At 36.3% G+C, this 27,364-nt stretch overlaps 1 protein-coding gene across 2 annotated transcripts in view; it reads right to left on the bottom strand.

The window, feature by feature from the left end:
• FOLH1 (folate hydrolase 1) overlaps positions 1-27,364 on the bottom strand; it is a 62,554-nt gene that overhangs the window by 15,306 nt on the left and 19,884 nt on the right. For both annotated transcript variants that reach the window (XM_012444843.3, XM_012444844.3), the window contains exons 6-13: positions 27,119-27,305; positions 24,595-24,688; positions 18,067-18,165; positions 17,098-17,183; positions 15,662-15,781; positions 13,233-13,315; positions 10,909-10,972; positions 6,751-6,818 (exon numbers count right to left, since the gene is read on the bottom strand). In XM_012444843.3, the coding sequence (XP_012300266.2) occupies positions 6,751-6,818; positions 10,909-10,972; positions 13,233-13,315; positions 15,662-15,781; positions 17,098-17,183; positions 18,067-18,165; positions 24,595-24,688; positions 27,119-27,305 (801 nt within the window). The remainder of the gene's footprint in view (positions 1-6,750; positions 6,819-10,908; positions 10,973-13,232; positions 13,316-15,661; positions 15,782-17,097; positions 17,184-18,066; positions 18,166-24,594; positions 24,689-27,118; positions 27,306-27,364) is intronic.

Here is a 27,364-nt window from a genome sequence, read left to right as displayed (position 1 = left end):
ATGGCTGCATAGTATTCCATGGTGAATTTGTACATTTTCTTTATCCAATCTATCATTGATGGATATTGAGATTGATTCCATGTCTGTGCTGTTATGAATAGTGTTACAATGAACATACACATGCATCCACCTTTATAAAAGAATGATTTATACTCCTTCGGGTTTGTACCTAGTAATAAGGTTATTGGGTGAAATGGTGTTTCTGTCTACGTCTTTGTGGAATCATGACACTGTCTTCCACAATGTGTGAACTAATTTACACTCTCACCAATAGTGTATAAACATTCCTTTTTCTCCACAACCTCTCCAGAATCTGTTATTTTTTGCCTTTTGAATAATAGTCATTCTGACTAGTTTTAGATGATATCTCATTGTAGTTTTGATTTGCATTTCTCTAATGGTCAGAGATGTTGAGGTTTTTTCATGTTTCTTGACCACATATATGTCTCCTTTTGAAAAGTGTTCATGTCCTTTGTCCACTTTTTAATAGTATTGTTTTATATTGTAAATTTGTTTAAGTTAATTATACATGCTGGATATTAGACCTTTGTCAGATGCATAGTTTGTAAAAATATTTCCCATTCTATAGCTTGTCTGCTCTGTTGACTGTTTTTTGGTGGTGGTAGTGGTGTTTTTTTTTGTTGTTGTTTGTTAGTTCATTTGCTGCTCAGAAACTCTTTTGTTTAATTTTATACCAGTTGTCAATTTTTGCTTTTGTTGCAGTTGTTCTTGGCATCCTCATCATGAAATCTTTGCTCATGCCTATATCCTGAATGATATTACCTATGTTTTCTTCCAGGGTTTTTATAGTTTAGGGTTTTTCATTGAAGTCTTTCACATATGTTGAGTTAATTTTTGTATACAATGTAAAAACATGGTCCAATTTCAACCTTCTGTATATGGCTAGCCAATTATCTCAGCACTATTTATTGAATAGGGCATTGTTTCCCTATTGTTTTTCATCAGGTTTGTCAAAAATCAAATAGTTGTAGGTGTGTGGTCTTATTTCTTGGTTCTCTATTCTGTTCCATTAGTCTATGTGTCTCTTTTTGTACCAATACCATGCTGTTTTGGTTACTGTAGCCTCATAGTATAGTTTGATGCCTCCAGGTTTGTTCTTTTTGCTTAGAATTGCCTTGGTATGCAGACTATTTTTTTTTTTAATCTATTTGTCTCTTAATGGATCCATATGAATTTTAAAATAAATTTTTCTAATTCTGTGAAGAATGTCAATGATAGTTTAATAGGAATAGCACTGAATCCATAAATTACTTTGGGCAATATGACCATTTTAATAATATTGATTCTTCCCATCCATGAGCAGGGAATTATTTTCCATTTATTTGTGTCATCTCTGATTTCTTAGAACAGTGGTTTGTAGTTCTCCTTGGAGCATCTTTCACCTCCTGAGTTAGCTAGGTATTTTATTCTTTTTGTGGTAATTGTGAATGTGTGTTAATTTTTGACTTGTCTCTTGGCTTGCCTATTGCTTGTGTATAGAAATGATAGCAATTTTTGCACATCAATTTTGTATCCTGAGACTGCTGAAGTTGCTTATCAGTTTAAGAAGCTTTTGGACTTTGACAATGGTATTTCCTGGATATAAAATCATGCCATCTGCAAACAGGAATAGTTTGACCTCTTCTTTTATTATTTGAATGAACTTTATTTCTTTTTTTTTTTTTTTTTTTGCCTGATTACCCTGGCCAGCACTTCCAATACTACATAGGATAGGAGTGATAAGAGAGGCACCCTTATTTTGTGCTGGTTTTGAAAGGAACTGCTTCCAGCTTTGGCCCATTCAGTATGATGTTGACTGTGGGTTTATCATATATAGCTCTTATTATTTTGAGGTATATTCCTTCAATACCAAGTTTAGTGATAGTGTTTAACATGAAGAGATATTCAATTTTATTGAAAGCTTTTTTCAGCATTTATTGAGATAATTATGTGGTTTTTGTTTCTAGTTCTGCCTATGTGATGAATTACATTTACTGATCTGCATATGTTGAACCAAACTTGCATCCCTGAGATGAAGTCTACTCGATGGTGGTGGATAAGCTTTTTAATGTGCTGCTGGATTCAGTTTGCCAGTATTTTGTTGAGGTTTTTTGCATCAGTGTTCATCAAGGATATTGGCCTGAATCTTTTTGTGTTGTTGTTGTGTCTCTGCCAGGTTTTGGTATCAGGATGATGCTGGCCTCACAGATTAGTGAAAGAGGAGTCCCCCCTCCTAATTATTTTTTAATAGTTTCAGTAAAAATAGTACCAGCCCTTCTTTGCACCTCTGGTAGAATTCAGCTGTGAATCCATTTGGGCCTTGACTTTTTCTGGTTAGTAGGCCTCAGTTTAAGAACTCATGATTAGTCTGTTCAGGGATTCAATTTCTTTCTGGTTCAGCCTTGCGAGGGTGTATGTGTCCAGGAATTTATCCATTTCTTCTAGATTATTTTTAGTTTATATGCATAGAGGTGTTTATAATATTCTCTAATGTTTGTATTTCTGTAGGGTCAATGGTAATAGTCCCATTATCATTTCTGATTGTGTTTATTTGAATCTTATCTCTTTTCTTCTTTATTAGTCTAGCTAGCAGTCTATTTTATTAATTTTTTCAAAAAATCACCTCCTGGATTTGTTAATTTTTGAAGGGTTTTTCATGTCTCCATCACATTCAGTTCAGCTGTGGTCTTGGTTATTTCTTGTCTTCTGATTAGCTTTGGGGTTTGTTTGCTTTTGTTCTCTAGAACATTTAGTTTTTATATCAGGTTGTTAACTTGAGATCTTTTTTAATGTGGGCATTCAGTGCTATAAACTTCCCTTTTAATTCTGCCTCAGCTGTGGTCCCAGAGATTCTGGTATGTTGTATCTTTGTTCTCATTAGTTTCAAAGAACTTCTTGATTTCTACTTTTGTCTCATTATATGCCCACAAGTCATTCAGGAACAGATTATTAAATTTCCATGGAACTGTATAATTTTGAGTGAATTTTTTACTCTTGATTTTGAATTTGATTGCACAGTGGTACAAGATATGGTTTTTATTTCATTTATTTTGCTTTTGCTGATGAGTGTTTTACTTCCAATTATGTGACCAATTTTAGAGTAAGTGCCATGGGTTGATGAGATGAATGTATATTCTGTTGTTTTTGGGTGGAGGGTTCTATAGATATCTATCAGGTCCATTTGATTAAGTGCTCAGTTTAGGTCCTAAATATCTTTGTTAACTTTATGTCTTGAAAATTAATTAATATTTTCAGTAGGTTATTAAAGTCTACCATTATTATTGTGTGAGAATCTAAGTTTCTTTGAAGGTCTCTAAGGACTTGCTTTATTAATCTGGTTGCTCCTGTGTTGTGTGCATATATATCTAGTACAGTTAGCTCTTCTTGTTGAACTGAATTCGTTACCATTATGTCATGCCCTTCTTTGTCTTTTTTGACCTTTGCTGGTTTAAAGTCTGTTTTGTCAGAAACTAAGATTGTAAGATTGCAGCCCCTCCATTTTTCCGTTTTCAATTTGCTTGGTAGATTTTCCTTCATCTGTTTATTTTGCTTGGTAGATTTTCCTTCATCTATTTATTCTGATCTATGTGTCACTGCATGTGAGATGGGTCTCTTGAAGACAGGGTACCAATAGGTCCTGGTTGTTTATCTAGCTTGTCACTCTATGTTCTTTAATTGGTGCATTTAGCCCATTTACATTTAAGATTAGTATTGATATGTATGGATTTGATCCTGTCATCATGATGTTATCTGGTTATTTTGCAGACTTATGTGATGGCTTTATAGTGTCACTGCTCTGTGAACTTCAGTGTGTTTTTTGTAGTGGCTGGTAACAGTCTTTCCTTTCCATATTTAGTGCTTCTGTCAAGAGCTCTTCTAAGACGGAACTGGTGGTAACAAATTCCCTCAGCATTCGCTTGTCTTAAAAGGATCTTTTTTCTCCTTTGCTTATAAAGCTTAGTTTGGTTTGGTCAAATATGAAATGGTGGATTGGATTATTTTTTTCTAAGAATGTTAGAAAAACATTGGCCCCAATCTCTTCTGGCTTGTAGGGTTTCAGCTGAGAAGTCCACTATTAGTCTTATGGGCTTCCCTTTGTAGGTGAACTGGCCTTTCCCTCTAGCTGCCTTTAACATTTTTTCTTTCATTTTGTCCTTGAGAATCTGATGATTTTGTGTCTTGGGGATGATCTCATGGAGTATCTTACTGGGGTTCTCTAAATTTCCTGAATTTGAATGTTGGTCTATCTAGCTATCATGGGAAAGTTCTCGTGGATTATATCCTGAAATAAGTTTTCCACGTTGGTTCCACTCTACCCATCTCTTTCAAGTATACCCATCAGTCATAGATTCAGTCTCTTTACATGATCACGTATTTCTCAGGGGTTTTGTTCATTCCTTTTTCCTCTGTTATTGTCTGCCTGTATTATTGCAGAAACACAGTCTTCAAGCCCTAAGATTCTTTCCTTCACTTGGTCTATGTTGCTATTAATACTTGTGATTGCACTGTGAAGTTCCTGTAGTGTTTTAATCTCTCTTAGGTTGGCTACATTCTTCGCTATGCTGGCTATTTGGACTGTCAGTTCCTGCAATATTTTATCATGATTTTTATCTTCCTAGAATTGGGTTACAACACACTCCTTTAGCTCAGCAAACTCTGTCCCTATCCATATTTTGAATTTTACTTTTGTCCTTTCAGGCATCTCAACCTCAGACCAGTTCTGAACCCTTGCTGTAGAAGTGATCCGGTCATTTGGAGGAAAAAGGGCACTCTGGCATTTTGAGTTTTCAGTGTTCTTGTACTGATCTTTTCTCATCTTTGTGGGCTTATCTGTCTTCAATCTTTGAGGCTGGTGATCTTTGGATAGGACTTTTTCTTTTTTGTTTTAAACAGTCTGGCCAATTTTCTGCAGGGCTGCTGTGTTATGCTGGGGTCCACTCTAACCCCTAGTTGCCTCAGATATTACAGTACCTGGAGGAATCATCAGTGAAGACTGTGAAACAGCAAAGGTGGCAGCCTGCTCCTTACCCTGGGAGCTCTATCCCAGGGAGTTATAGACATGCTGTCAGCCTGAACAGACCTGTAGGAGGTGGCTGGAGACCCTATTGGGAAGTCTCACTCAGACAGAAAAAAAAGGATCAGGGACTTAGTTTAAAAAGTAGTCTGGCCACGTTTTTGTAGAGCAGCTGTGCTATGGCGGGGGTCCCCTTCAGCCCTTGGTTGCCTTGGACACTCTGAAGTCTGAAACCTGGGATGACGAAGTCACCCAAATAGCAAAGATGATGGTTTGTCTCTCCTACTGGGAGCTCCATCCCAGGGTGTCCTAAAACCTCTGTCAGCCAGAGAACATCAGTGGGAGTAGCCAGAAACCCTAGTTGGGAGGCTCCACCCAGTGATGAGGAATGCAGCTGGGGACCTGCTTTATAAAGCAGTCTGGCTACATTTTTGTGGGGCCACTGTGCTGTGCTGGGGTACTGCTTCCATCCCGAGTTGCCGGAACTCTCAAAAGCCTAAAGACTGGAATGGCTAAGTCACCCAAACAGCAAAGATGGCAGCCCACCCCTCCATCCACCACCCCATTCCCCACCCCCACCGCCACCCAGAGCTCTGTCCCAGATAGGTGCAACTCTGTTAACAGTGGCTGACTGAAAATCCAAACAGTAGGCCTTATCCTGTAAGGTGCTGTGGAATTGGGGCCTGCAGACCATTGCTTCTCAGACCCCTGAATTCAGCCTCTTTTTTCATAGGTATGTATGGGCGTCTAACCTCCTGCTTTGCTGGAGTTGCAGCTACTTTTGCCATGAAGCCTGGAGAGCTGCAGTATCCAAAGCTCCTGGGTCTCTGTTGCATGCGTTAGTGGCTGTTCTGCCAAGACTCCATGCGGTTCTGTGTGTCAGACTGAAGGCCCTGGTAGAGTGGGTTCATGAGTTGCAAAGATCCACGGAAAAAGCATGGTTTCCTGGGTTTTCACATTCACTCATCATTTCCCTGGGCAGGGGAGGTGTCCTTGACTCCATGTCCTTCCCAAATGGGTGGTCATCCTGCCTTGCTTTTCTCCATTTTCCTTGGGCCGGGTTGTTTCCTTCATTAGTCCCAATGTGAGTACCTGGATGTTTGAGTTGAAGGTGCTGTATTTACTTTTTGTGAGAGCCACACACCATAACTGCTTCTAGTCAGTCATCTTGGCCACTCCTCCATTCCATTCTTTCGAAACCAAACTTAACGACATTTAAATTTTATTTATAATCCTTATCTGGAAAAATATAATTATGGTCTCACCTAGCCTCTCTCCCTGGAAGCCAGCACCTGGTATTTTTATGAATATTCTTTTTCAATGAATTTAATGATTCCTGTGTCCTGAATTAATTCGTACTGCTATATTGAAGAGTATAAACAAGTTTTTAAATTAAAGAGTTGAGCCATAGGATCAAGTCTTGGTTCAGCTACTGTACAAGTTGTGTGTGACTTTGGTGGTCAGTGTTCTTTGAGATCGGTTTCACTGTTTTAAGAATGGAGGTGGTAGACATAGTGCTACTCATGGGCCACCTGACAGTGGTGTGGTGAGAAATGAGGAAATCTGTGTCAACAGTCTACTAGATGTGATGGTCTATGGTGACGTGATGTCATATTTGTTATATGAAAAGAAGACAAGAAGTTAGAAAACAACATCAGTGTTTAACATAATAATACCTCAAGAAAACACTATTGGTAGAGCTTGAATTTTCATAAATTATATGTAATTCCTTTTACCTCTTTTGTTAGGTTGTATACCAAGCTGTACATTAGTGGTGTACAATCAACTCTCAGAGTGTAGTTTCCTGAAAAATAAGAAAATAATAGATTTTAAAATTTAATTTCTTTCTGTTATGATTTTCTTCAAGGACCACTACTAACTCCCTAGCCAGAATGATTGTTTTAAAACCTGATTTTAACTCTAACTCTCCAATGGCTTCCCATCGAACTCTGTAAAGTCCATCATCCTCACCATGGCCCACGGTGCCATAAATGAAACCACCCCAGGTCACCTCTCAAAATCTGCATTTCACATTCCACCCAAAAATATTCCCTCAGCATCTTTGTACACACTGTCCTTTCAGCCTGGAACAGTATTCTGCATTATATCTGCATGACTTACTACTCCTCTGGTCTCATGTCAAGTTTTTCTGAGAGATTTCCCCTGATCACCCTACCTAAAACAGCACTCTCTTGCCCCCTAATTTTAGCCACTCTCTTTCAACCTTGGCTCATATTTCTCCATATTACTCGTCTATTTAACCTAAAACATACTAAGTACTTGTCTTTTTATTAGCAGCACTCCCACTAGACAATCCCACAGGAGAAGGTGCACTCTTGTTTGCTGCCATAGCGCAGAGCTTAGCACAATCCTAGAATTCAGCATTTAACCAATTAGTATTTGTTGTGACAATGAATTTGTGAGCCAGGTGCTCTTCTTAGAGCTGCAGTCCCCATTCCTCAGGAGGTCTAGGACTGATGGGTGTGGCAATGAAGTGAAGCAGCCAGGAGAGGCGTGCTTGGGAAGCTAAGAGAGTGCAGGGAGGGGCTGCTGACTGGGAGGAGTTTTGGGGTAAGGGAGTCGAGACAACTTCACAAACTTTGAGGAGGGGACTCTTGAACTAGTTTCCTAGAACCAGAAAAACACAGTTGGGGGTGGGGGGTGGGCATAGCCTGTGCAAATGCCCAGAAATGTAAAAGCACACAAAACACTCAGAGGATGGTGACCAGCTTTTATCCCAAAGCCTCAGATCCATGTTTGAGAACAACAAAAGTTGAGGCTTTAAAAATAGTTACATCTCAACAGAATTGTTTATGGAACTTAAAAATTTAATTTTAGAATTCTAAAATTCATCTGGAAGAATAAATATGTACAAACAGCCAATGTAATTTTTCAAACAGAAGTGCTTATAAGAGTGGAAATGTTTACAAGGGGTAATAGTTTGGCATCATTTATTACAGTTTATAAGAGTGGAAATGTTTATAAGCGGGAATAGTTTGGCAGCATTGATTACAATTTAAACACACACATTCTAGACCAGACAAATATAGCTCTCTTCCCTCTCCTCACATTATATGAGAAAAGCATGCAAATAAAAGAATATTTACAACAAACTGAAGCAATCTGACCAGCAGCTACAGAATTGACACGGAAATCGTCCTAGTGAATACAAAGTAGAAGATTTTTGTTGTCTGGTGGTAGTGTTTGTTTTTTAAGGGAAACAGAGCTGTGTGCTGACATGGAAAGTTTTTCATGTGTTGCTGAATGAAAAAGGCAAATTGTGTAAGGTTGTGGGAGGCAATAGAATGTAGTAGTTAGAAGGATAAAGTTGGACTAGACCAGCCTGATTTGAGTCTAAGCTCAATCTTTCACTAGCTGTGTGACCTTGGGAAAGTCACTTAACCTCTCTGAGTGTCCGTTTCTTCTTTTATGCAACAGAGATAATAAAAGTATTTACCTACTTATCTCAGAGGGTTGTTGTGAATACTAAATAATATTTTTACATGTAAAGCACCTGAGATGGCACCCACTACACTGTTGGTGCTTTGTGGAGCTAAATTTTATATATTAATGTCGACATGATGGAAACATCCAACACTGAGGACAGTAGAACCTTTGGAGAGAGGACTAAGTTTGAGAGTGGTTTGTGTTGCGGAGTTTTGCTTTATTTGTAAACTTTACATTTTAACCTTAGAAATTCCAGAATATATGGTTCTTTGTACTGAGAAAGAAACATTAATACAATGTGAAATATAAGACAAAGTGAGATGACTGGTGTCCCAATCATGCAGCACCTCCTGTCTTTTGTTCTTGATTTTGAAATTTATAGAGACACAATGAAGCAATTTCAAGCCAGGGATGATATAAGTAGCAAAGCCTAATGATTGTTTAAAATACATTAAAATATCCAGTCTTAAAAAACTAAGGTCAACTGTGAATGCACACGCCTGTTGTCCCAGCTACTTGGGAGGCTGAGGCGGGGGGATCAATTGAGCTCAGGAGTTTGAAACCACCCCCGGCAATACTACAAGATCTCATTTCAAAACAGCAATAACAAAATAAAAAAAAAAACTATCAATAAAGAGAATGTTATTCTACATTTCAAGAAAATATATTTGGAGTATTTATTCTGGGTGGGCATATTCATATATATATATATAATCTTATGTGTTTATAGTAGGTGTAATGTTATTAATCAAAGTTAACATTTTTTTGACATTTACTCTGGGCAAGGCACAGGTCTGGGAGCTTTGCAAATATACCTTTTTTTACCCTTGGAAGAGCCTTTGAGATAGGGGCTCTTAGAAGTTCTATTTAGAAGTGAAAAAACTGAGACACAGAATAAGTAACTTGGGTCCCACATAAGAAGTCAGGGCCAGGAATGAATCCAGGCAACTGATGCCAAAGGTCAGGCATTAGCTGGACATCTAGCGCTTGCCTGTAGTCCCAGCTACCAAGGAGGCTGAGGTTGGAGATCACTTGAGCCAGGGAGGTCAAGACTAGTAACCCATGATCGCTCCACTGCACTCCAGCCTGGGTTGCAGAGTAAGACTCTGCCTCAAAAAAATAAACAACAATAACAACAACAAAACAGAAAAAGAAAAGGTAAATGCCAACATAACTCCATCAAGGTCTCATGTTCCAAGTGTTGACATGGCCAGTTTATTAATACACTACAGAAAACATTCTAAAAAAAATTCCCCCTTCATTCATTTATTCCTTTATTTTTTACAACCATGCCACAAATATTTATCTAATAAGATATTAGGAATCCAGGAGTTAATAAGCAAGATACTGTCTGTTCCTTGTTAAGGAATACAGTCTATTATTTGTAAAACAAAAATTGAATGATGACAGTAATGAGTGCTACAAAGACATGTCTTCCCTGAAAAAGTAACGTTTCAAAGGAGGGTCTAAGGATAAGAATTAAACAGGTAACGAGGTGCTGGAGAGCAACCTGAGTGTGGAAAACAGGAGTGCAATGGCCGGGATGTTGCATACGGTCAAGATATAGAAATAATAGCAGAGCTGGAGTGTAGTGACAATGGACTCTTTCATTTTCATGGAAATCAATCTGAGATTTCCTTTAGTTTGACCATTTGCTTATTGAAAGTATTTCCATTCTTCAAAGTCAGCCTCGAATGCCTATCCTATTTCTTAAGCCTTTCCTGAAGTTTCTATTATTCTCTCCTCTGAACTCTCAGAGCAGTTTGATCCTAACCATTTTAAAGTACCTGCGTGTATTATAATTCAAGATTGATTTAGTATATTATCTACACTGAGTGAGCCACCATGCCTGGCTAATTTTTGCATTTGTAGTAGCAACGGGGTTCCACTATGTTGGCCAGGCTGGTTTTGAACTTCTGACCTCGAGTGATCCACTCACTTCAGCCTCCTAAAGTGTTGTGATTACAGGCATGAGCCACCGTGCCCCTCAAATGGTACTGTTTTTCTATACCATTTTAAAGTATAGAACTCTTTAGGTCCCTGACTTAATCATTCAACAGATACTTACTAAAGCCCTGCTGTATATAAAAATCAATCTGCCAGATGAAGCTAATCAAAGAATGCTGCTTCTCTGAATTAGTACTCTATACTTTGAAGCAAAAAAAATAAAAAGAGAGAAAGAAAGAAGAATGAGGAGGAGAAGAAGAAGAAGGAAAGAAGGAAGGAAGGAAGGAAAAGAAGGAAAAGGGAAGCAAAGGAAAAAAGAAACCTGCTCACCTAGAGCTCACACAACTCTCAACTAGAGTTCACACACTGTTTCCCATCAGAGGCTGCAGCAGATTCCCCAACCACATGTGAATAGACAGCCTTCCTTGTTAATGCATAATTTATTAACTATGCACTCCTAGTTTCATCACAACTTATCTTATGAGACCAATGGTATTCACCTTCTATAGAAGAATCAGCATTAATATAGGCCACACCACGCTCTTGAAGGAGTCTTGAATTCTCCTATAACAAAAAAGAAAACTATACACATAAAGTTACAACCCACTCCCCCTCCCCCACAAAATGAACACCTATATTAAATGTATGTGGATTTCTAATTAAGCTGACCCACATTAATGACAAATTTGACATAAGAAATTCTCAAAAAAGAGCTGCTTTGAAAGAATTTCAATAAAGCTTATTGGTAGCAAACAACAAGCACAACTTGTTAAAAGCCAATATTTAAGATGAAACTGTGCATATTCTTATGGTAAGTGGAAAAAGTTAATTTCTTAACCATGCTGTAGTTTATTCTTCAAAAAACTGTCTTAGCAAACATGAAAGACCTGAGACTTTTTGGCAAAAATCTTCCTATAAACATCTCATTATTTAAGCAAAGAATTTGAGTCATATGGACTGAAGGTATTTTAAGTTTAGAAAATTTCAAGTTAAATTTCATATTATGAAAAATAGGTGAACTTAAATCATCTGACCATGAAGTCAGGTTCTCCTGTAGGATGGCACCATCTACTGGTCAATGATGATAATTGCACATTTTTAGAACAACGTTTACCAAAGTTTTTTTGAAGTATCAATGTGGATTCTGAGTCTCCAAAATAAGTAATTTCCTAAGCATTCTGACATTAAGATAAAAAATGGAAAAAAAAGCAACTGTAAGTGAAAAAATAATTTGAAAGACACGAATCACACCACTAAAATATTTAGGTTCTTCCAGATATTAGAATAATTCTTTCTTATAAAACTTTGACTAGGTCTACAGGAGCATTTTTTTTTCCAAAGAAAATTAAAGTTTACAGGGTTTCACATAATATCTGGAGTATGACAGGAGCCAATAAGTACTTGCAGCTTGACTGGAAATTAGTGAAACAAACACTGACTTTGCATATATTTACTTTATAGCTAATGTTACTGCTATATAAATCCAACAATACATGCAAGTAAAATCACTTTTCAAAGGGCTTAGTAAATATCCTGTGGTGGAAGTTTCTGACTTACTTTTAGCATAATTTAATATAGAGTAGGTCATTATGAATTAAGAAAGATAAATGAAAAGTATACCTTACTGCCAGGCGTGCTGGTGCATGCCTGTAATCCCAGCATTTTGGGAGGCTGAGGCAGCAGATCACTTGAGCTCAGGAGTTCGAGACCAGCCTGGCCAACATGGCAAAACCCTGTCTCTACTAAACATACAAAAATTAGCCAGGTGTGGTGGCACACGCCTGTAATCCCAGCTACCCAGGAGGCTGGGGCAGGAGAATCACTTGAACCCGGGAGGCTGAGGTTGCAGTGAGCAGAAACTGTGCCACTGCACTCCAGCCTGGGCAACAGAGTGAGACTCCATCTCAAAAAAAAAGAAATGTAGTTAGCTTTAGGAGATATTTTGGAAAGTGTAATAGAATCAAGATAGAAACCAAACATGATACAGAAGAATTTGATTTCATGGTCAGGAAATAGAGACAATTTAACTTCCCATCTTTCATAAATTTGAAATGGCTTCATTCTCTATGAACCAGACAAGATTCTCCATTTCAATGAGATGTTTATGGGGAGATATTCACTGAAACGTCTGTTAGATCGTTCATGTTTGCTAAGACAGTATTTTAAAGAATAAACTACAGTGTGGTTAAGAAATTGACTCCTTGTTTTGATGTCTGGTTTCTAGCATACCTACTTATTTACTATCATACTCCCAGGAAATAAAGATAAATTAATTTTGATAATTGAAATTAAGTGGCTCTAAAAAGTTCAAACAAAACTTAGTTCTTGTCCTGGCATGGTGGCTCACGCCTGTAATCCCAGCACTTTGGGAGGCCAAGGCAGGTGGATCATGAGGTCAGAAGATCAAGATCATCCTGGTTAACACAGTGAAATCCCATGTTTACTAAAAATACCAAAATAAAAATTAGTTGGGAATGGTGGCATGTGCCTGTAGTCCCAGTTACTCGGGAGGCTGAGACAGGAGAATCGCTTGAACCCGGGAGGCGGAGGTTGTAGTGAGCCGAGACTGCACCACCGCAAACCAGCCTGGGTGACAGAGTGAGACTCTGTCTCAAAAAAAAAAAAAAAAAAAACACTTAGTTCTTTAGCAACAGAGATTTTTATTGCTGATTTTTGAACAAGAAAATATTGCTTCAGACTTTAGGGGAAAAAAAACTTTGAATATTTTCTCATTACATTCACTTCTTATTTTTACATGCTTGCCAAATAAGTCCTGGCTACTTTATTTTATAAAAAGTTATACTGTAGCAAATTACCTACTAACCTCTGCCCACTCAGTAGAACCAAGAAGACCGAATTCTTCTGCATCCCAGCTTGCAAACAGTATTGTTCTTCTAGGTCTCCACCCTAAAATATATGTGTATATAAAAATGCTAGAAAAACTTCATAATATACCCAGGACACTACCAAGCCCAGATGGGGAAAAAAAAAAAAAAGTCATTGTTTGGGAAAGGCAAATTGTGGTAAAAATCTTTACTTACGTAATTTTCCTTTGAACGATTTTAAAGTTATCAATATAAAATAACACGATTACATAGAAAAGGGGGGGAATGTAGACAGTAAAAATCTTGCAAGGTCATAAAACATTCTAATAATTTTATAATGATTGGCAGTACATGAGAAGTAACAAGTAATTGGTGGTCTGCAACTGCTTAAAACAAAGGAAGAAATTTCCAGATGCATTCGGTGTTCTGAAAGCAGACGTAACTGAAAGAAAATCCTTTAGAACTCTTTCCTGTTGTTTCGACATCAAATGAACAATTGTTCATTATCAACTGGTTGTATGATTTCACTCCATTCTCTGCCAGAATTAATCAAAAAGGGCTCAGTTAGCAACAGCTATGTTTGCTGTTGCTGAAAACCACATAATTCAACAGTGAGGATGATGTTTCTTGTATGTTATAAACACTGACCATGGAGTTAAGGCAACATCTTGCGTCAAACCCTGATTCTCTCACTAGCAGCATGAATGAGAGTAAGTTATTTATACCTACTACACTGTCATTTCTTCATCTGTGTCCCAGGAACAAGAGAGTAAAGATAAAGACACCACTTGATTGTGGGATGATTAAATGCAATAATGATTAGAAATCACTTAGTAGGTGCCCCCAAAATTGTGAGTTGTCATCATCTTAGTAAATATTTCATGTGTGCTTAAGAATGTGTATACTATAGCAATTGACTACAGTCTTTTAGTTTTGTCAATAGTATTGTTCAAATTTTCTATTATTCATCAGCAGTCCATTCAATTATAGAATATGTGACATATTCTATAATTGTCAGTGATGTTTTATATCGTTACCACAGGAATTTCCTAGGAAAATCATGAAACTGTTTTGTAATAAAATTAAACACTACCTACTTCATGAACTATGCAAATTTAGATCTCCGTTGTTTTGTTGGCACAGTGGCTCAAGCCTGTAATCCCAACACTGGGAGGCCAAGGCAGGTGGATCACCTGAGGTCAGGAGTTCGCCAGCCTGGCCAACATGGCGAAACCCCATCTGTACTAAAAATACAAAAATTAGCTGGGTGTGGGGTGGTGCATGCCTGTAATCCTGGCTACTCAGGAGGCCGAAGCAGGAGAATTGCTTGAAACTGGGAGGGGAGTTTGTAGAGAGCTGAAATTGCTCCATTGTACCTCAGCCTGGGCAACAAGAGAGAAACCCCATGTGTATATGAGATAGCTGTGTATAGAAAATAACTGAGCAACTTTACATTTTATTTTAAATAGAGACACCATGGTTTTGTGGACTGGTAGTCAGAAATGTGAGTTTGAGCCCTGGTTCTCTTATTCTGCCACATGCTAGCTACATAATCCCGGGAAAAATACTTGATTCTCTAAACATTGGTTAACTTATCTGTAACATGAGAAGATAAATATGTATGTCTTCCTCCTAGTTGCTAGGACTTCAAAATAGGTAAGACATATAAAACAGTTTCTCAAAGAAAGTAAATACTATGAAAACAACATACATTAGGATTGTTTTTATTGTTGCTAAAAATATATAGATTACATTTTATAGTCCCCAGACACCTTGTTGGCAGGGTCAATAAAGAGAACGAACTTTCTGCTCTCAATGTGTAATTACTATATTAAAAAGCAAACATTTGAATTAAATTTCACTTTGGCTTTATATAAAAATTCTAAAATGGCTAAGGTGGTGATGTTATGAGTATAAATCGAATTTTTGTGAGAGCACCCAGGGCTCAGGGTATGAGAATACAGATACCAGACTTTTGACAGAATCCCATTAGGCATAAGATCAGTATTTCTCTGAATAGAGCATCTATCTCTTTAGTGACTCAGTACACTTAACCTGAGGTCTGAGGTTAGACGAGACCGAGGAAGGTCTGCTTACAGTTTCTGACTAGGAAGCTTTGGCTTATAATCCAACTCCAGTGTTTTCTCTAGTGATGAAACCCATCTTCATCTTTTAAGTTGCCAAGAACAACCATTAACAGTAAAATTCCTTTATTTCAGATCATCACTGAATATATAAGTATCAATAATATAAATGTTATATAAATAAATGCAAAAATAAATAAACAATATAATTAACCAGCCAGCATTAACAGTTGTATTGGTGTTTTTACCAACACATGTAATGGTTGAGGTAGTATTTTCATACTTACTGTACAGAAGACTAAATTGAGGCTTAGATGGGTTCGCTTTTTTGCTCTTTGTATTACCTTCCTTTTTCAGTGTTCCAAAGCTCCTCACAATTTCATGAACAACAGCTGCTCCACTCTGAGGGTCAATACCACCAAACACCCATGAGTCCCGGTGACCACCCAGAATGACGTATCTGTCTAGAAAGCATTGATGCAACATTATTTGTCATTTCAGGTCAATAAAAGAGAAAACTGCAAATGACTCAAAGCATCTAAATACAAAGCACTCATGACTCAAAAAAAAAAAAAAGGCTTGGTTTCTGAAGATTTATGCAAATACGTTATTTCTGATTTTAGTATGTGCTGCTTCTACCTGAGAAAGCATAAATGTGATAAAGCAAACATATATTTCAATGTATTACTATAATTACATGTACAACATATAGGTAACTAAGAAAGTATAACGTCATTCTTATTCGCATTTTTCGTGATTCTCTATTACTCCTCTCTTACCTAACGTACCACTTTCTAATATTTTCAAAGTAAGGGAACATAGTGGCCACATAGGAAGTTGTACATTTCTTATTCTTTCTATCCAATTTTTAAGGTACAGCTCAAATGTTTTCTCCCTCTATGAACCTGTTTGTTTTCTATAGAAGAGGGTATTTCTCTGCCTATCCAGCTCTCGGGGTGATAAAGCATTTATGACACTTAAGTGTATGGCTCCCTTCACGACTGTGAGCTCTTTGTCTTGGGTCGGCTCGCCATCTCCAATGCTTATAACAGAGTTGGCACAAAATAGGTACTCAGTTTTACTCAATAATAACCACTTATATATTATTTAGTACTCATTAGAAGGATATCAGTATTCTTGATCTGAAATAAATCACTAGCTGCTTGTAAGAAACAGTGATTAATATTTTTAATATGAATTTAATAGTATCTTTTGGTAAGAAATACAGAACCAAATAGTTCATAAGGAACTGAAGCTTCATGAGATAAGACTATGTATAAAATGTATAAATCAGTAGATCATCTGAACTTCTATGGAAATCATATGTATATATATATTTCATCAGTGACTATAGTTGTGGAAAAGAAAACTATGCAAAGGATTCATTAATATAAGATAATCTTAATTTTCTAAAAGTGTGATATTTTATATAGATGTTTCAGTGATCATTAAGATATTTCCCTATGCAAAATATATGGTAAAAATATTTCAGGAAACTCAGAAAAACCACATATTTCCCTAACCTGCCTTCCTTGATCCTTTAAATGAGGCCAGCACAATTTATTATTCACCTTGGTCACCTGCTCAACCTGGAACCAAACATCCACTTTTCTTCACCACATGTATCACAGTACAAAATTATTTCATATTTATTTCTTTTGTTTTTAGGTGAATTCCACTGGTTTTGTTTGTTTGTCTTGGTTCACTTTGCACTCCCAGAGCCAGGCAGTATTCAGCACAGTGACTCAATCAATATTTGCTAGGAAAATGATTCCTTTACCTGGTTCCACTGCTCCCTTGAGAGTTCCTATCACATTGTAAATTCTTGTCACTTCACTGGTAGAGTGGATATGCATCTTGACTTTTCTAATACAAAGATAAAAGACATTCTTTAAAAAAAAAAAAAACTGGTTAACAGATGAACACTATAAGGTTAGGGGATTTTCCCGTCTGCCTTTGAAGGCTCAAGTCTGGTAAAATAAACTGAAAATAGATTAACAGGAGAAAAGGCATACAAATTTATACACAAGTGCACACAGGAGCCAAACAAAATTTGAGACTCAAAGAAGGGCCAAATGGCTAAAGTTTAACTAGCCCCCTCTTCAAGGGGAGGGGGAAGTGGGGGAGTGCAGGTGGTTTTGAGGGGTGGTAAAAGGTTTTCAAGATAATTGAATGGGCCGGAAGAGCAGGCAATGGTTTGTAAGTAATTCTTGGAACTTGAATGGAACTAGAGAATAGTCAACAGTTTGTGACAAAGCCTTTGTAGATGCAGTGATATGCCTCATTCTTCCTTCCGACTATATGAGTTCGATCTTCCCTGGTTAATAAAATTTCAGGGAGGGGAGGGAAGGTCATTGTGTTCTTTCTGCAGGAGCTACAGATATGGGAACTTCAGAGAGAAACTTCCACTGTGCTTTTGCAGGGAGAAGTAGGAGATGAGAAAGTCCTTGATTCTGAGGCTGCATCTAAGGCCTTTTATCCTTTTTGGTTCAAAGTGCTCAGCATTCCAAAACATCACACTTTGGGTTACCCATTTTCTAGGTTCCAACAACACCCATAATCTTAAAATCTTCCATCATTGTTTAAAGATTTCTAATTGTTCACAGGCAAAAATTACACTGGTTCTAACTTGCAGTTTTGTTTCCTGCTGGTATTAGACACATTTTATTTTTTCTGTCATCCTCTAAATTTTTCTTTTTTTCTCTAAGTTTCCCCCTTAAAAAAGCTAAAATTAAAATAGTCTCTTAACTGTGTAGAAAAGTTTCCCGAAAAGCCAGGTCCAACATTGTAGGGCACTTTGAGATTTCCTCTCCAGCTGCTATCTGGTGGTGCTGAGCCACCCATTTTTCTGTTGGACACAAAAAAAGCATTATTAGCCACAAGAAAACCTTGAAGTAACACGTTAAAATGTCAATGTTCTCACTTTCTTGAGCATCTGTTCATAATATCTTTAATGGTGCAAAGTGCTTTGTATATATCATTTAAACCTTACCACAATTCTGAGGAATTGCTACCTCCACTTCACAGATGGGGCACAGAAGGCTTAGAGATTTGATAACATGCCCAAAGTCATGCAACTAGTAAATGGTATAACTAAGATTCGCATTATTGCTAAGAACTTGATCTGTGTTACCTGTATCTATTGGTAAATCTAAAAGTGCTTTCCAGAGCATGCGCTGAAGAAAGAGCTTGATGTCTAACTCTCTGAAATTTTCCATTGTTATTTGTCTCACTGGTCTATGATTATTTTTAACAAAGTACTTTCATACACACCTACTAAGAAGACAGGAGGATCAAAAGAAAGGATTTCATTTCAGAAGCCCTTAAAAGTTTCACGTTATTTTTTAAAATTCAGAAATAAAGATTCAGGCAGACCACCCGGTATATGTCACAGCTCGTGATTATCTCTCAGCAGGTGACTGAGAAAGAAAACATGGTCATGTTTATGAAATGGTGGGGTTCTTGTAGTTTCCCTTCAGCATATCTGCCTTTACTGTGTTAAGATGATGGATTGACTTATTCTTGATTTGGGCATGGAAAACGATATACTTTTACTAAATAGCTACAGAGAGACAAACTTAAGAGACTGAGTGTTCAAATGGAAAAATCTCTACCTTAATTGTAACTATATTTTTATGAAAATCCAGCTGTAAGGCAGAGATACACTTCTTTGAGCCTACCAGGGCTATTTTGTTCCCATTAGATGAATATCCCAAATCTTAAACACAGCTCCACTTAAATAATGGCCTCGATAAATAAGTGTCATTATCTGATATTATACTGAGATGTTCAGTTACAAAGTTGAGAGTGGAGAATTTTAGTCTGTCCTTTATTGCTTCCCCTGTGATCACACACCCTCGTGCACGCCAGGCTTTGCCATGTAGCACGCTCTGTAGTGTCCTGTTTTCTTCTGTGCCTGTACACAGCTGCTTGTTCCCTGTCTACCAATTTGAGAAAATGTGAATAGATCAACTTAACCTAGAATCTACTGCACATGCAATAAGAAAATAATCAGTAAGATCACTTTCTCATGAAAAATTCATTAGAAGTAGTATCTTGTTTTAAAATGCTCTATCAGAGTGTAAATAATGCCTCTCTTTCTTTTTTCCCTTTTCACTAAGGAGTTCAGACATTAAACAGAATTTCAAGTAATGTACTACAGAATTTATTTCAACTATTTACAATAAAATATCATGCATAAAACATCAAGTAACATGAAGAGGCATTTTACAATGGTAGAAAGCACAACAGATAGTCAAAACAGCAGAGTATGGAAATATACAGGAAAGTTGCAAAAGGCAAGTAACAAATATAAATATACTTAATCATATGTAAGATATTGATATGGGAAGTAGAAAGAAATTATTTAGGCAGATAATGGGGGCAACAGAGTCCTCGGCAGAACTTTCCTTCTAACAAAAAGCAGCCCACTTTGTTTTTTTTCTAACAAAAAGCATCCTGAAAAATTGAGCTGCAAACATAGATTAGGAAGCTGAAAGTGTGGGGGAATGCTGGCAGCTGTGCCAATAGAAAAGGACTACCTGTGGGCCAGGTATGTACAACAGGGAAGATCCATCTTCCCTTTTCTGGTTACCATGTGTACAGTAACAGAAAAATGAGCAACATGGCGTGACTCAGGCAGAGAACGCGCCTGAACAATAAAAGATTAGGGTGGGGCTACCAGAAATTCACACCCTATGCAAATGACACACCTGGTCTAACTGTTTTTCCATGATTTAGTAAATCAGACACCGCCTCCTCACCAGCTGATCTATAAACCCTCTGCATTTTGTGGTGGACCAGCAACACATTTTTCTAGGACCTCTCTCTGCAGCAGAGAGCGACACTAATATACTATAAACTAATAATATCAGTTGCTTTGGGGGTGTAAATGAATAAGAGAAAAACTTTACTATAAATACCTTTGAATTGTGAACTTTGTAAATGTATTTCCTTTTCAAAATAAAAATTAATAGTCCATATTCCCATAAAACATTACAATATAAAGCCACAACTGTAGTGTCGTCACAAGAACAGGTGAACAGATGACTAGAAGACAACATTACAATAGTTACATATAAGAATCTAATATACCAATGAAAAAAATTATGCATGTACATGGAGACTAGAGGTTTCAGTTGAAAAACATTACAGAAGTATAAATCTCTTTAGGTCCTTTTCTCACTTTATAAATAAAAAATAAATTCCACAAATATTTAAAAGTTGAATATTAGAATTTCAAACCATAAAAATATTAGAAAGTACAAATAAATGTTGGAAAATGTCTCAACATATTTGGTAGACTGTAGATGCTCAGTAATTAATGTATAGACAGTACTGGGTTTATAATTCTGTATCTTGTAGCATATTAATTTTGCTTTGACCATTAGGAGAATAAGTGTTGTCTACTATGTTTAAAGCACTGTGTTTTATTTACTGAAAAATATAAATATGTACAAGACCCAGTCATTCCACCAAAGAGTTTATAAATCACTCAGAAGAAAATACATATAAGACCAACCATAATATAAAACAGAACATGACAGATCAAAGGTAAAGTTCTAAAAAATGTGGACAAAAGAAAGCTTGATTCAACTTGTGAGATCAGGAATTATTTTCTAAAGAAGGTTTCATTTGATCTGGATTTTAAAGGATGAGTAAGAGATAGGCATGGAAAAATGAAGGCGAAGAGCATTCCAGGCACAGAGGCAGGCAAGCATAGACCAAGTGTAAGACATGATGATTATTCTGGCTGGGATATAAAATGTCTAAGTTTCCTTGAAAAAGAAATTGAAAGATAGTGTAACTCAAGTGCACACGGAACATTTTTCATAAAAAATCATGTCTGTAAAACAAGTCTGGATAAATTTAAAAGGTTGAAATTATACAATTATTTTATTACTTATATACTTCTTTTATAAATCCAACCACAAAAAAAGGAATATAGCAATAAATAACAAAAATAAATTTAAGAAATTCACAAATATATGGAAATTAAACAACTAACTCTTAAATAACCAATGGGTCAAAGAAGAACCCACAAGTACAATTTAAAAATGCTTGAGATGAATGAAAACAGAGACACAACATGCCAATACTTATGAGATGCAGCTAAAGCAGTGCTTAAAGGAAAATACATAGCTGTAAACACATCTATTAAAAAAGTAGAAAGATCTCAAATCAATAAGCTAAGTTTCCTCATGTTCTCACTCATAGGAGGGTGATGAAAAATGAGAACACATGGACACAGGGAGGGGAGCATCACACACTGGGGTCTGTAGGAGGGAGCTAGCGGAGGGACAGTGCAGGGGTGGGGAGTTGGGGAGGGATAACATGGGGAGAAATGCCAGATATAGGTGATGGGGAGGAAGGCAGCAAACCACATTGCCATGTATGTACCTATGCAACAATCTTGCATGTTCTTCACATGTACCCCAAAACCTAAAACTCAATAAAATATATATTTAAAAAAAAAAAAAAGAGAAAGAAACTGCACAAAGAAAACAAAACTAAACTCATAAAGAATAAGAAAGGAAATTACAAAGATTAAAAGAGAAATAATAAACTAGAGAATAGAGAAAATCAATGAAACCAAGGGTAATTCTTTAAAAATTCAACAAAATTAGCAAACCATTAGTCAGACTCACCAAGTTAAAAAGGGAAAATTGTAATTTCTAAAATCAAGAATACAAGAGAGGACATTACTACTGACTTTACATAATTCCTACTTTTACCACAGTGCTTGAAATATAGAAGTCATTCTATAAATGTTCCTTGAGTGAATGGGCTGTGAGAAGCCACTAAATGTCTCCTGAGCAGAGGCATAAGAATGAGACAACACCATAATCAATAAAAATGCCTGCTAAATGCGTGTGTTTTTGAGTAGAGAGTAAGTAAGAGATGCAAACTGTCTTTTGCATCAGACATGAGTTTTGGCCTCGACTCTCTCACTTACTCTCTGAACATTGGTTATAATGAGTATCACAATACTAACCCATATAGTTGTTTTATAGGTTAATTGAGAAGATATATGTAAAGCATTCAGCACAATAGTAAATGCTAAAGCGTAATTAGCACTCCATTCAGGATACATGCTATTACTATTACTATTACTGTTGGCACTATAATTATCAACGTAGAAGTTACTCTAGAAGGCAAATTAAAATCACATAATCACACTCTGTTCAGTATAGATGTAAAGAAAAATAGGAAAAAACATACATGGTATCCCCTGTCTCTCCAACACAAGTCAACATGCAGTTTTTACTGTCACTCACATTTCATGAACTATTTATTTAAGTTCTCATTCTTGGGCCATTATATGACTTCATAACTCTCCTCATCTTCTCACATTTATTAATGAATTTTTATTTCATGATATATTACATTTGTAAAATATTATCTTTTCTAATTAATGTACAACATTAAACTGCTAACCACATGAGAGAATCTGAGAACAGACTATCAGGGACAACTGGCACGCTCCCAAGATAAATGTACAAAGAGAGTAAATTTTTACAGTGAAATTAATAAACAAACCATATGTTCTTTTAAACAATTTTTAAAACTAAATTCCAATTATGAGGACTGTTTCATTGTGGCTTATAAAGTATGGGTAAATAGGAAGTGTTCTATTTTTAATTACAGTGTTTTGAATGTGAAATGCACTTTTCCATGAAAATTGTTATTAACAGTGATTACATTTGTAAAATGGCTTGCAGAGGCTGACACAGTAACGTTAGATGAACTGCATTTGTAGTTTTTCAATCAGATAATTCCATTACACAATTAGAGCACAGCTGATACTGACCTAGCAAACCAGACCAGATTGTAGATGTTTAAATAAGTCTCACATCTAATTCCATGATATTATGCACTTTTTTCTAATTACAAAGATAATACAGGTTCATGTTTTAAATTTTTATATAACTGAGATAATACTATATATATTGTTTTGAAATTTGCTTTTCTTCACTTAATAGTATATCATAAGCATTTTTGTACATTAATTATTCTGGTACAATACATAGTATCTTTTAATCACTTAATTTACTATCATAGTCATTAATGTATTATTTGACTACTTATCAATTGTTGAAGATTTGTGTTGTCTACAGGTTTCCACTGTTAAAAGTAATGCTATAATCACTTTTATCTCTTAAATATTATGAATACTTAGTCTTTATTTATAAATATTTTTAGACAAATACACAGTCTATGGTGCTATAAAAAGTTGTGCATAGTCCTGAATCTTAACCAGTGTAGTACAGCTTATAGCCCCAAAGAAAAAAGACCAGGGTGCTCTCTTAATCTACCCTTAAATTGAACAGATGTGTCCAACTCTCCAGATGTCAGCCTCCTCACCTGTAAAAATAAGTGCTTCACCCTTGGTCAAAGAATCCTTCCTCATAGATACTGGAATAGATGATTAAGAAAGACTGGAACTCAAAGAAGAAAAGGGACTAAGTGGCCAGACACTTCGGTCTCTATCAATTTCACTTTTAGAAAAGCCAGTGTTCTCACCCCTCTAAAGAAGAATGGAAGAAGGACATGGCGATGGGAGAAAGCAGCACAGGAAAGAGGAAAGAGTTCCAATGCTAGGTTAGGCAGAACAAACCTGGGAAAGTTTTAAGAATGAAAGCAGAAGGGGAAGAGGAATAGAGATAGAAACAAAAGGGAAGTTGCTCTCATAGTAAGAGGTATACATGGGTAAGAGATTTATTAGAGGAAAGCCTGTGTGGAAAATAAGGAGAGAGCTAGGAAAGTCTGAGAAGACTGCAATGTAGGTCTAACATTGAATAAAGGAGAAAGGGAGGAGGAAAAGAAAGAGGAGTGTTGGGTGCAGCATCTATTTGCGCCAGGCTATCAGGGAGTCCTTGGGCCAAAGTTTTGCATCAGAGGAGTCCTATGCCTTCCAGGAACAGGCCTGTAGTAGTATCCTTGCCACACTCAGTCTTTTCCTGAAAACACCTACAGGAAGCATGGTCTTGACACAAATAGAGTTTCAAAGCACAGTGCCTGGAGCAATTGATCAATTATGCTCCCTGCAGTTACATATCTGAAAGGCTCATTTTCATGGTTGTCATACACTAGATATTCATGTATATATTAAATTCCAAAACAGAATCACTATTCTATTTTAGGAGTGATAAAATTACAGGTGGCACCCATCTTGGAAAATATAAGTGTTTAAAAAATGGAGATAAAACCTAACATTAGAAAACTATCAATAATGAAAATTACCCAAATAGCCATCCATTGTTTCTTACAAACTTACTCTAGGAGCTTCTGTGCATCATAGTATCCAATTGGATGAACAGGAATACTTGGAAGACCAACAGCCTCTGTAATTCCATGCCTGTAAGCATATTCTGAAAGAAAAAAAACGGCCATATTTCCAGTAAAAACTCAGTTCCATTCAAACAGTTCTCTACAAATCACATCAAATACATTCTCATTTCACATTTACTGTGAACTGTTAAAACAGATTATCAATTTCAAATGTTAGCAAGAATGTGAAGCAACTGAAATTCCACACTGCTTGTGAGAGTCTAAAATTACACAATCACTTAAGGTAACTCTTTGGAAAAGCAATGTCAAGCAGAAATGTAAACTATGGCACAGCAGTTCCACTCCTGGGTATTTACTCTAGAAAGATGAGCACATGCCCACAAGAAGACCTGTACAAAATTGTTCATAACAGCCCTATTTATATTAGCCAAATGTTAGATAAAGTCCAGGTTTCCAAGAACAGGAGAATGAATAAACAATCCGTAGTATAATCCCACAATGCAATGCTACCTAATCAGCAAAAGAAAAAAACTACTAATACATACAATAAAATGGAAAATCTCAAATCACTACACTGAAATAAGCAAGGCAATTTAAAAAACAGCCTACTGTATGATTCCATTTACTTGAAGTTCAAAACCAGGCAAACTAATATATGATGCTAGATATTAGAAAGTGATTGCTTCTAGGGGATACAAAGAAAATTAACCAGAAAGGGGCACAAGAAAACTTCTGGAGTGATGGAAATGCCCTTATATCCTATTTTAAGTGACATAAGGACAGGCAGTTTTCAAAATTTATTGAACTGAACTCTTGAGATCTATGTATTTTATTGCATGTAAACTCTACCTCAAAATAAGCACACACATTCTATCATTTCTTCAGACTTAAGAAAAATTAGAGCTGTTTTTCCATTTTTTTCTCTACATTTTAAAACAATCTAATAAGAAACTTAGGTAATTGCAAATCCTTATTTTGTTATGGGCAAAAATGACATAAAAATATGTTGTGTGTGATTTGATTTCAAATTCTCTAGAATAATTGCAAAAATTTGGAGTGACGAGCAGATAAAACAAGAATGACACCATGTTCATGACTATCTTTACTTTCACATATGTTAGAATTATGCCATAATAAAAAGTAAAATTAAAAGGAAGAGGAAAATGAATAGGGCACAATAAATAATTTAATAAATATTAGCCCCTAAAAATAACATCATTTTTTCCCTAAAATATCATAATTCAAATTTTAAAAAAATCAACAGAAACATTCCAATTAATCTCATTTTATTTTCATTATTTTGATTTTGTATAACTAATAAAGCTTAGGCTAAGCCACATTTTTTAAAACTTGGAAATAAAGGGTGGAGTAAATAAAGTTCAGGTAGATTTATGTAATTTTACTATAGGGCAATAGGTGTCATTTTGTTAAAGAAGAAGGAAATCTATGACAATGTATTACGTCCTAAGAAGATTCACAAAGCCAAAAAAATACATAATCTTTACAGGAGCCTACAATTTAAGAGTAAAACCAGATGAAGATATAGATACCAAAGATAACTTGGCAAAGTATTTTACACAAGTTTTAAAAGTTTAGTTAGTTTTAAACAACACAAACTAAATGAGCACAGATTTTTGTAAACATCATCAAATAGTTGAGTACGTTCAAAATAAATCAGCTCCCTTTGTTAATGTTTTACAGGGGAGCCTTTCAGCATAAGACCAGGATGTGGAATCTGGGAGCCAGACTGCCTGAAATTGAATACAACTGCTCATTTAGAGGAGTAGTGATGCTGGGCAGACTTCCAGTGTCACTTTCCTTCCCTGTCAAATAAGAGATAACACCACCTAGCTTTAGGGTTGTTCATGCAAGTAAAATGCTGGCATTTAGGAAACACTCTTTGAAAGTTATCTCTGTTATCTTTCCGTAGCAATGAAGCAATATGCATTTCGTGGGCTCTGTATCCTTTCAACAAGTTTATAGAACTTCTGCTCTCCTGTCCCTTACTGACAATTGTGAAAACAAAAATACTGTGAAATCTCTAATTCTGGGGGAATTTATTTAGCAGCAAAGCCTGATCTGACCTGAATTCATTTGAAAGCAAAATTGGACTTTAGCAGACATTAATCTGTTTATATTCCTTATTCCCCACATCCCATTTACTACTTAGTGTAAATGTTCATACACTCTGCAGCAAAAATATTTATATGCTTTTTCTCCATATTCTGTCCCAGCCCCCTATGTCAGTGTTATGCAAATTATGGTATATGTGTAACACCATATTGCTTTTTAAATACCTGAAAAAGTCTGAATTTGAAAACCCATCAGGCCCAAGTGTCCAAATAAGGGGTAAGAGGTTTGAACCAATCATTTTAGAGTTCAAAATTCTTTTATTCTTAAATGCAAAGAGAATAAAAAAAGACATGCTTAGTCCATTGTGCCAAAGGAATTTTAATAAAGTCTCTTTGAAATGTTAAGTTTCCTGTGGTAATTGAGGCTTGATCACTCACCATTTGCTGGGTAACCTGGTGTGAGAGGGTCTCCCGCACCATTTAGATTTAGGATATTTCCACGCTGGACACCACCTCCAGGAAGATTCCAGCCATCTGGATAGGACTTCACCCCAGGAGCAAAGTAGTCAGCAGGGTCTGAGTAGAGAATGACTCCTTTGGCTCCTGCCAGCTGGGCATTTTTAACCTAGAAAACACAGTGTCTTTCTTTTCTTATTTTAAATTGCTTGCTCCAGATTCAGTAAT

This window comes from Aotus nancymaae, unplaced genomic scaffold (assembly GCF_030222135.1).
Source record: "Aotus nancymaae isolate 86718 unplaced genomic scaffold, 86718_ANA_hifiasm-v0.15.2.pri h1tg000059l, whole genome shotgun sequence".
Classification (NCBI taxonomy): domain Eukaryota; kingdom Metazoa; phylum Chordata; class Mammalia; order Primates; family Aotidae; genus Aotus; species Aotus nancymaae.
This window is presented reverse-complemented; position numbering and strand designations above follow the sequence as displayed.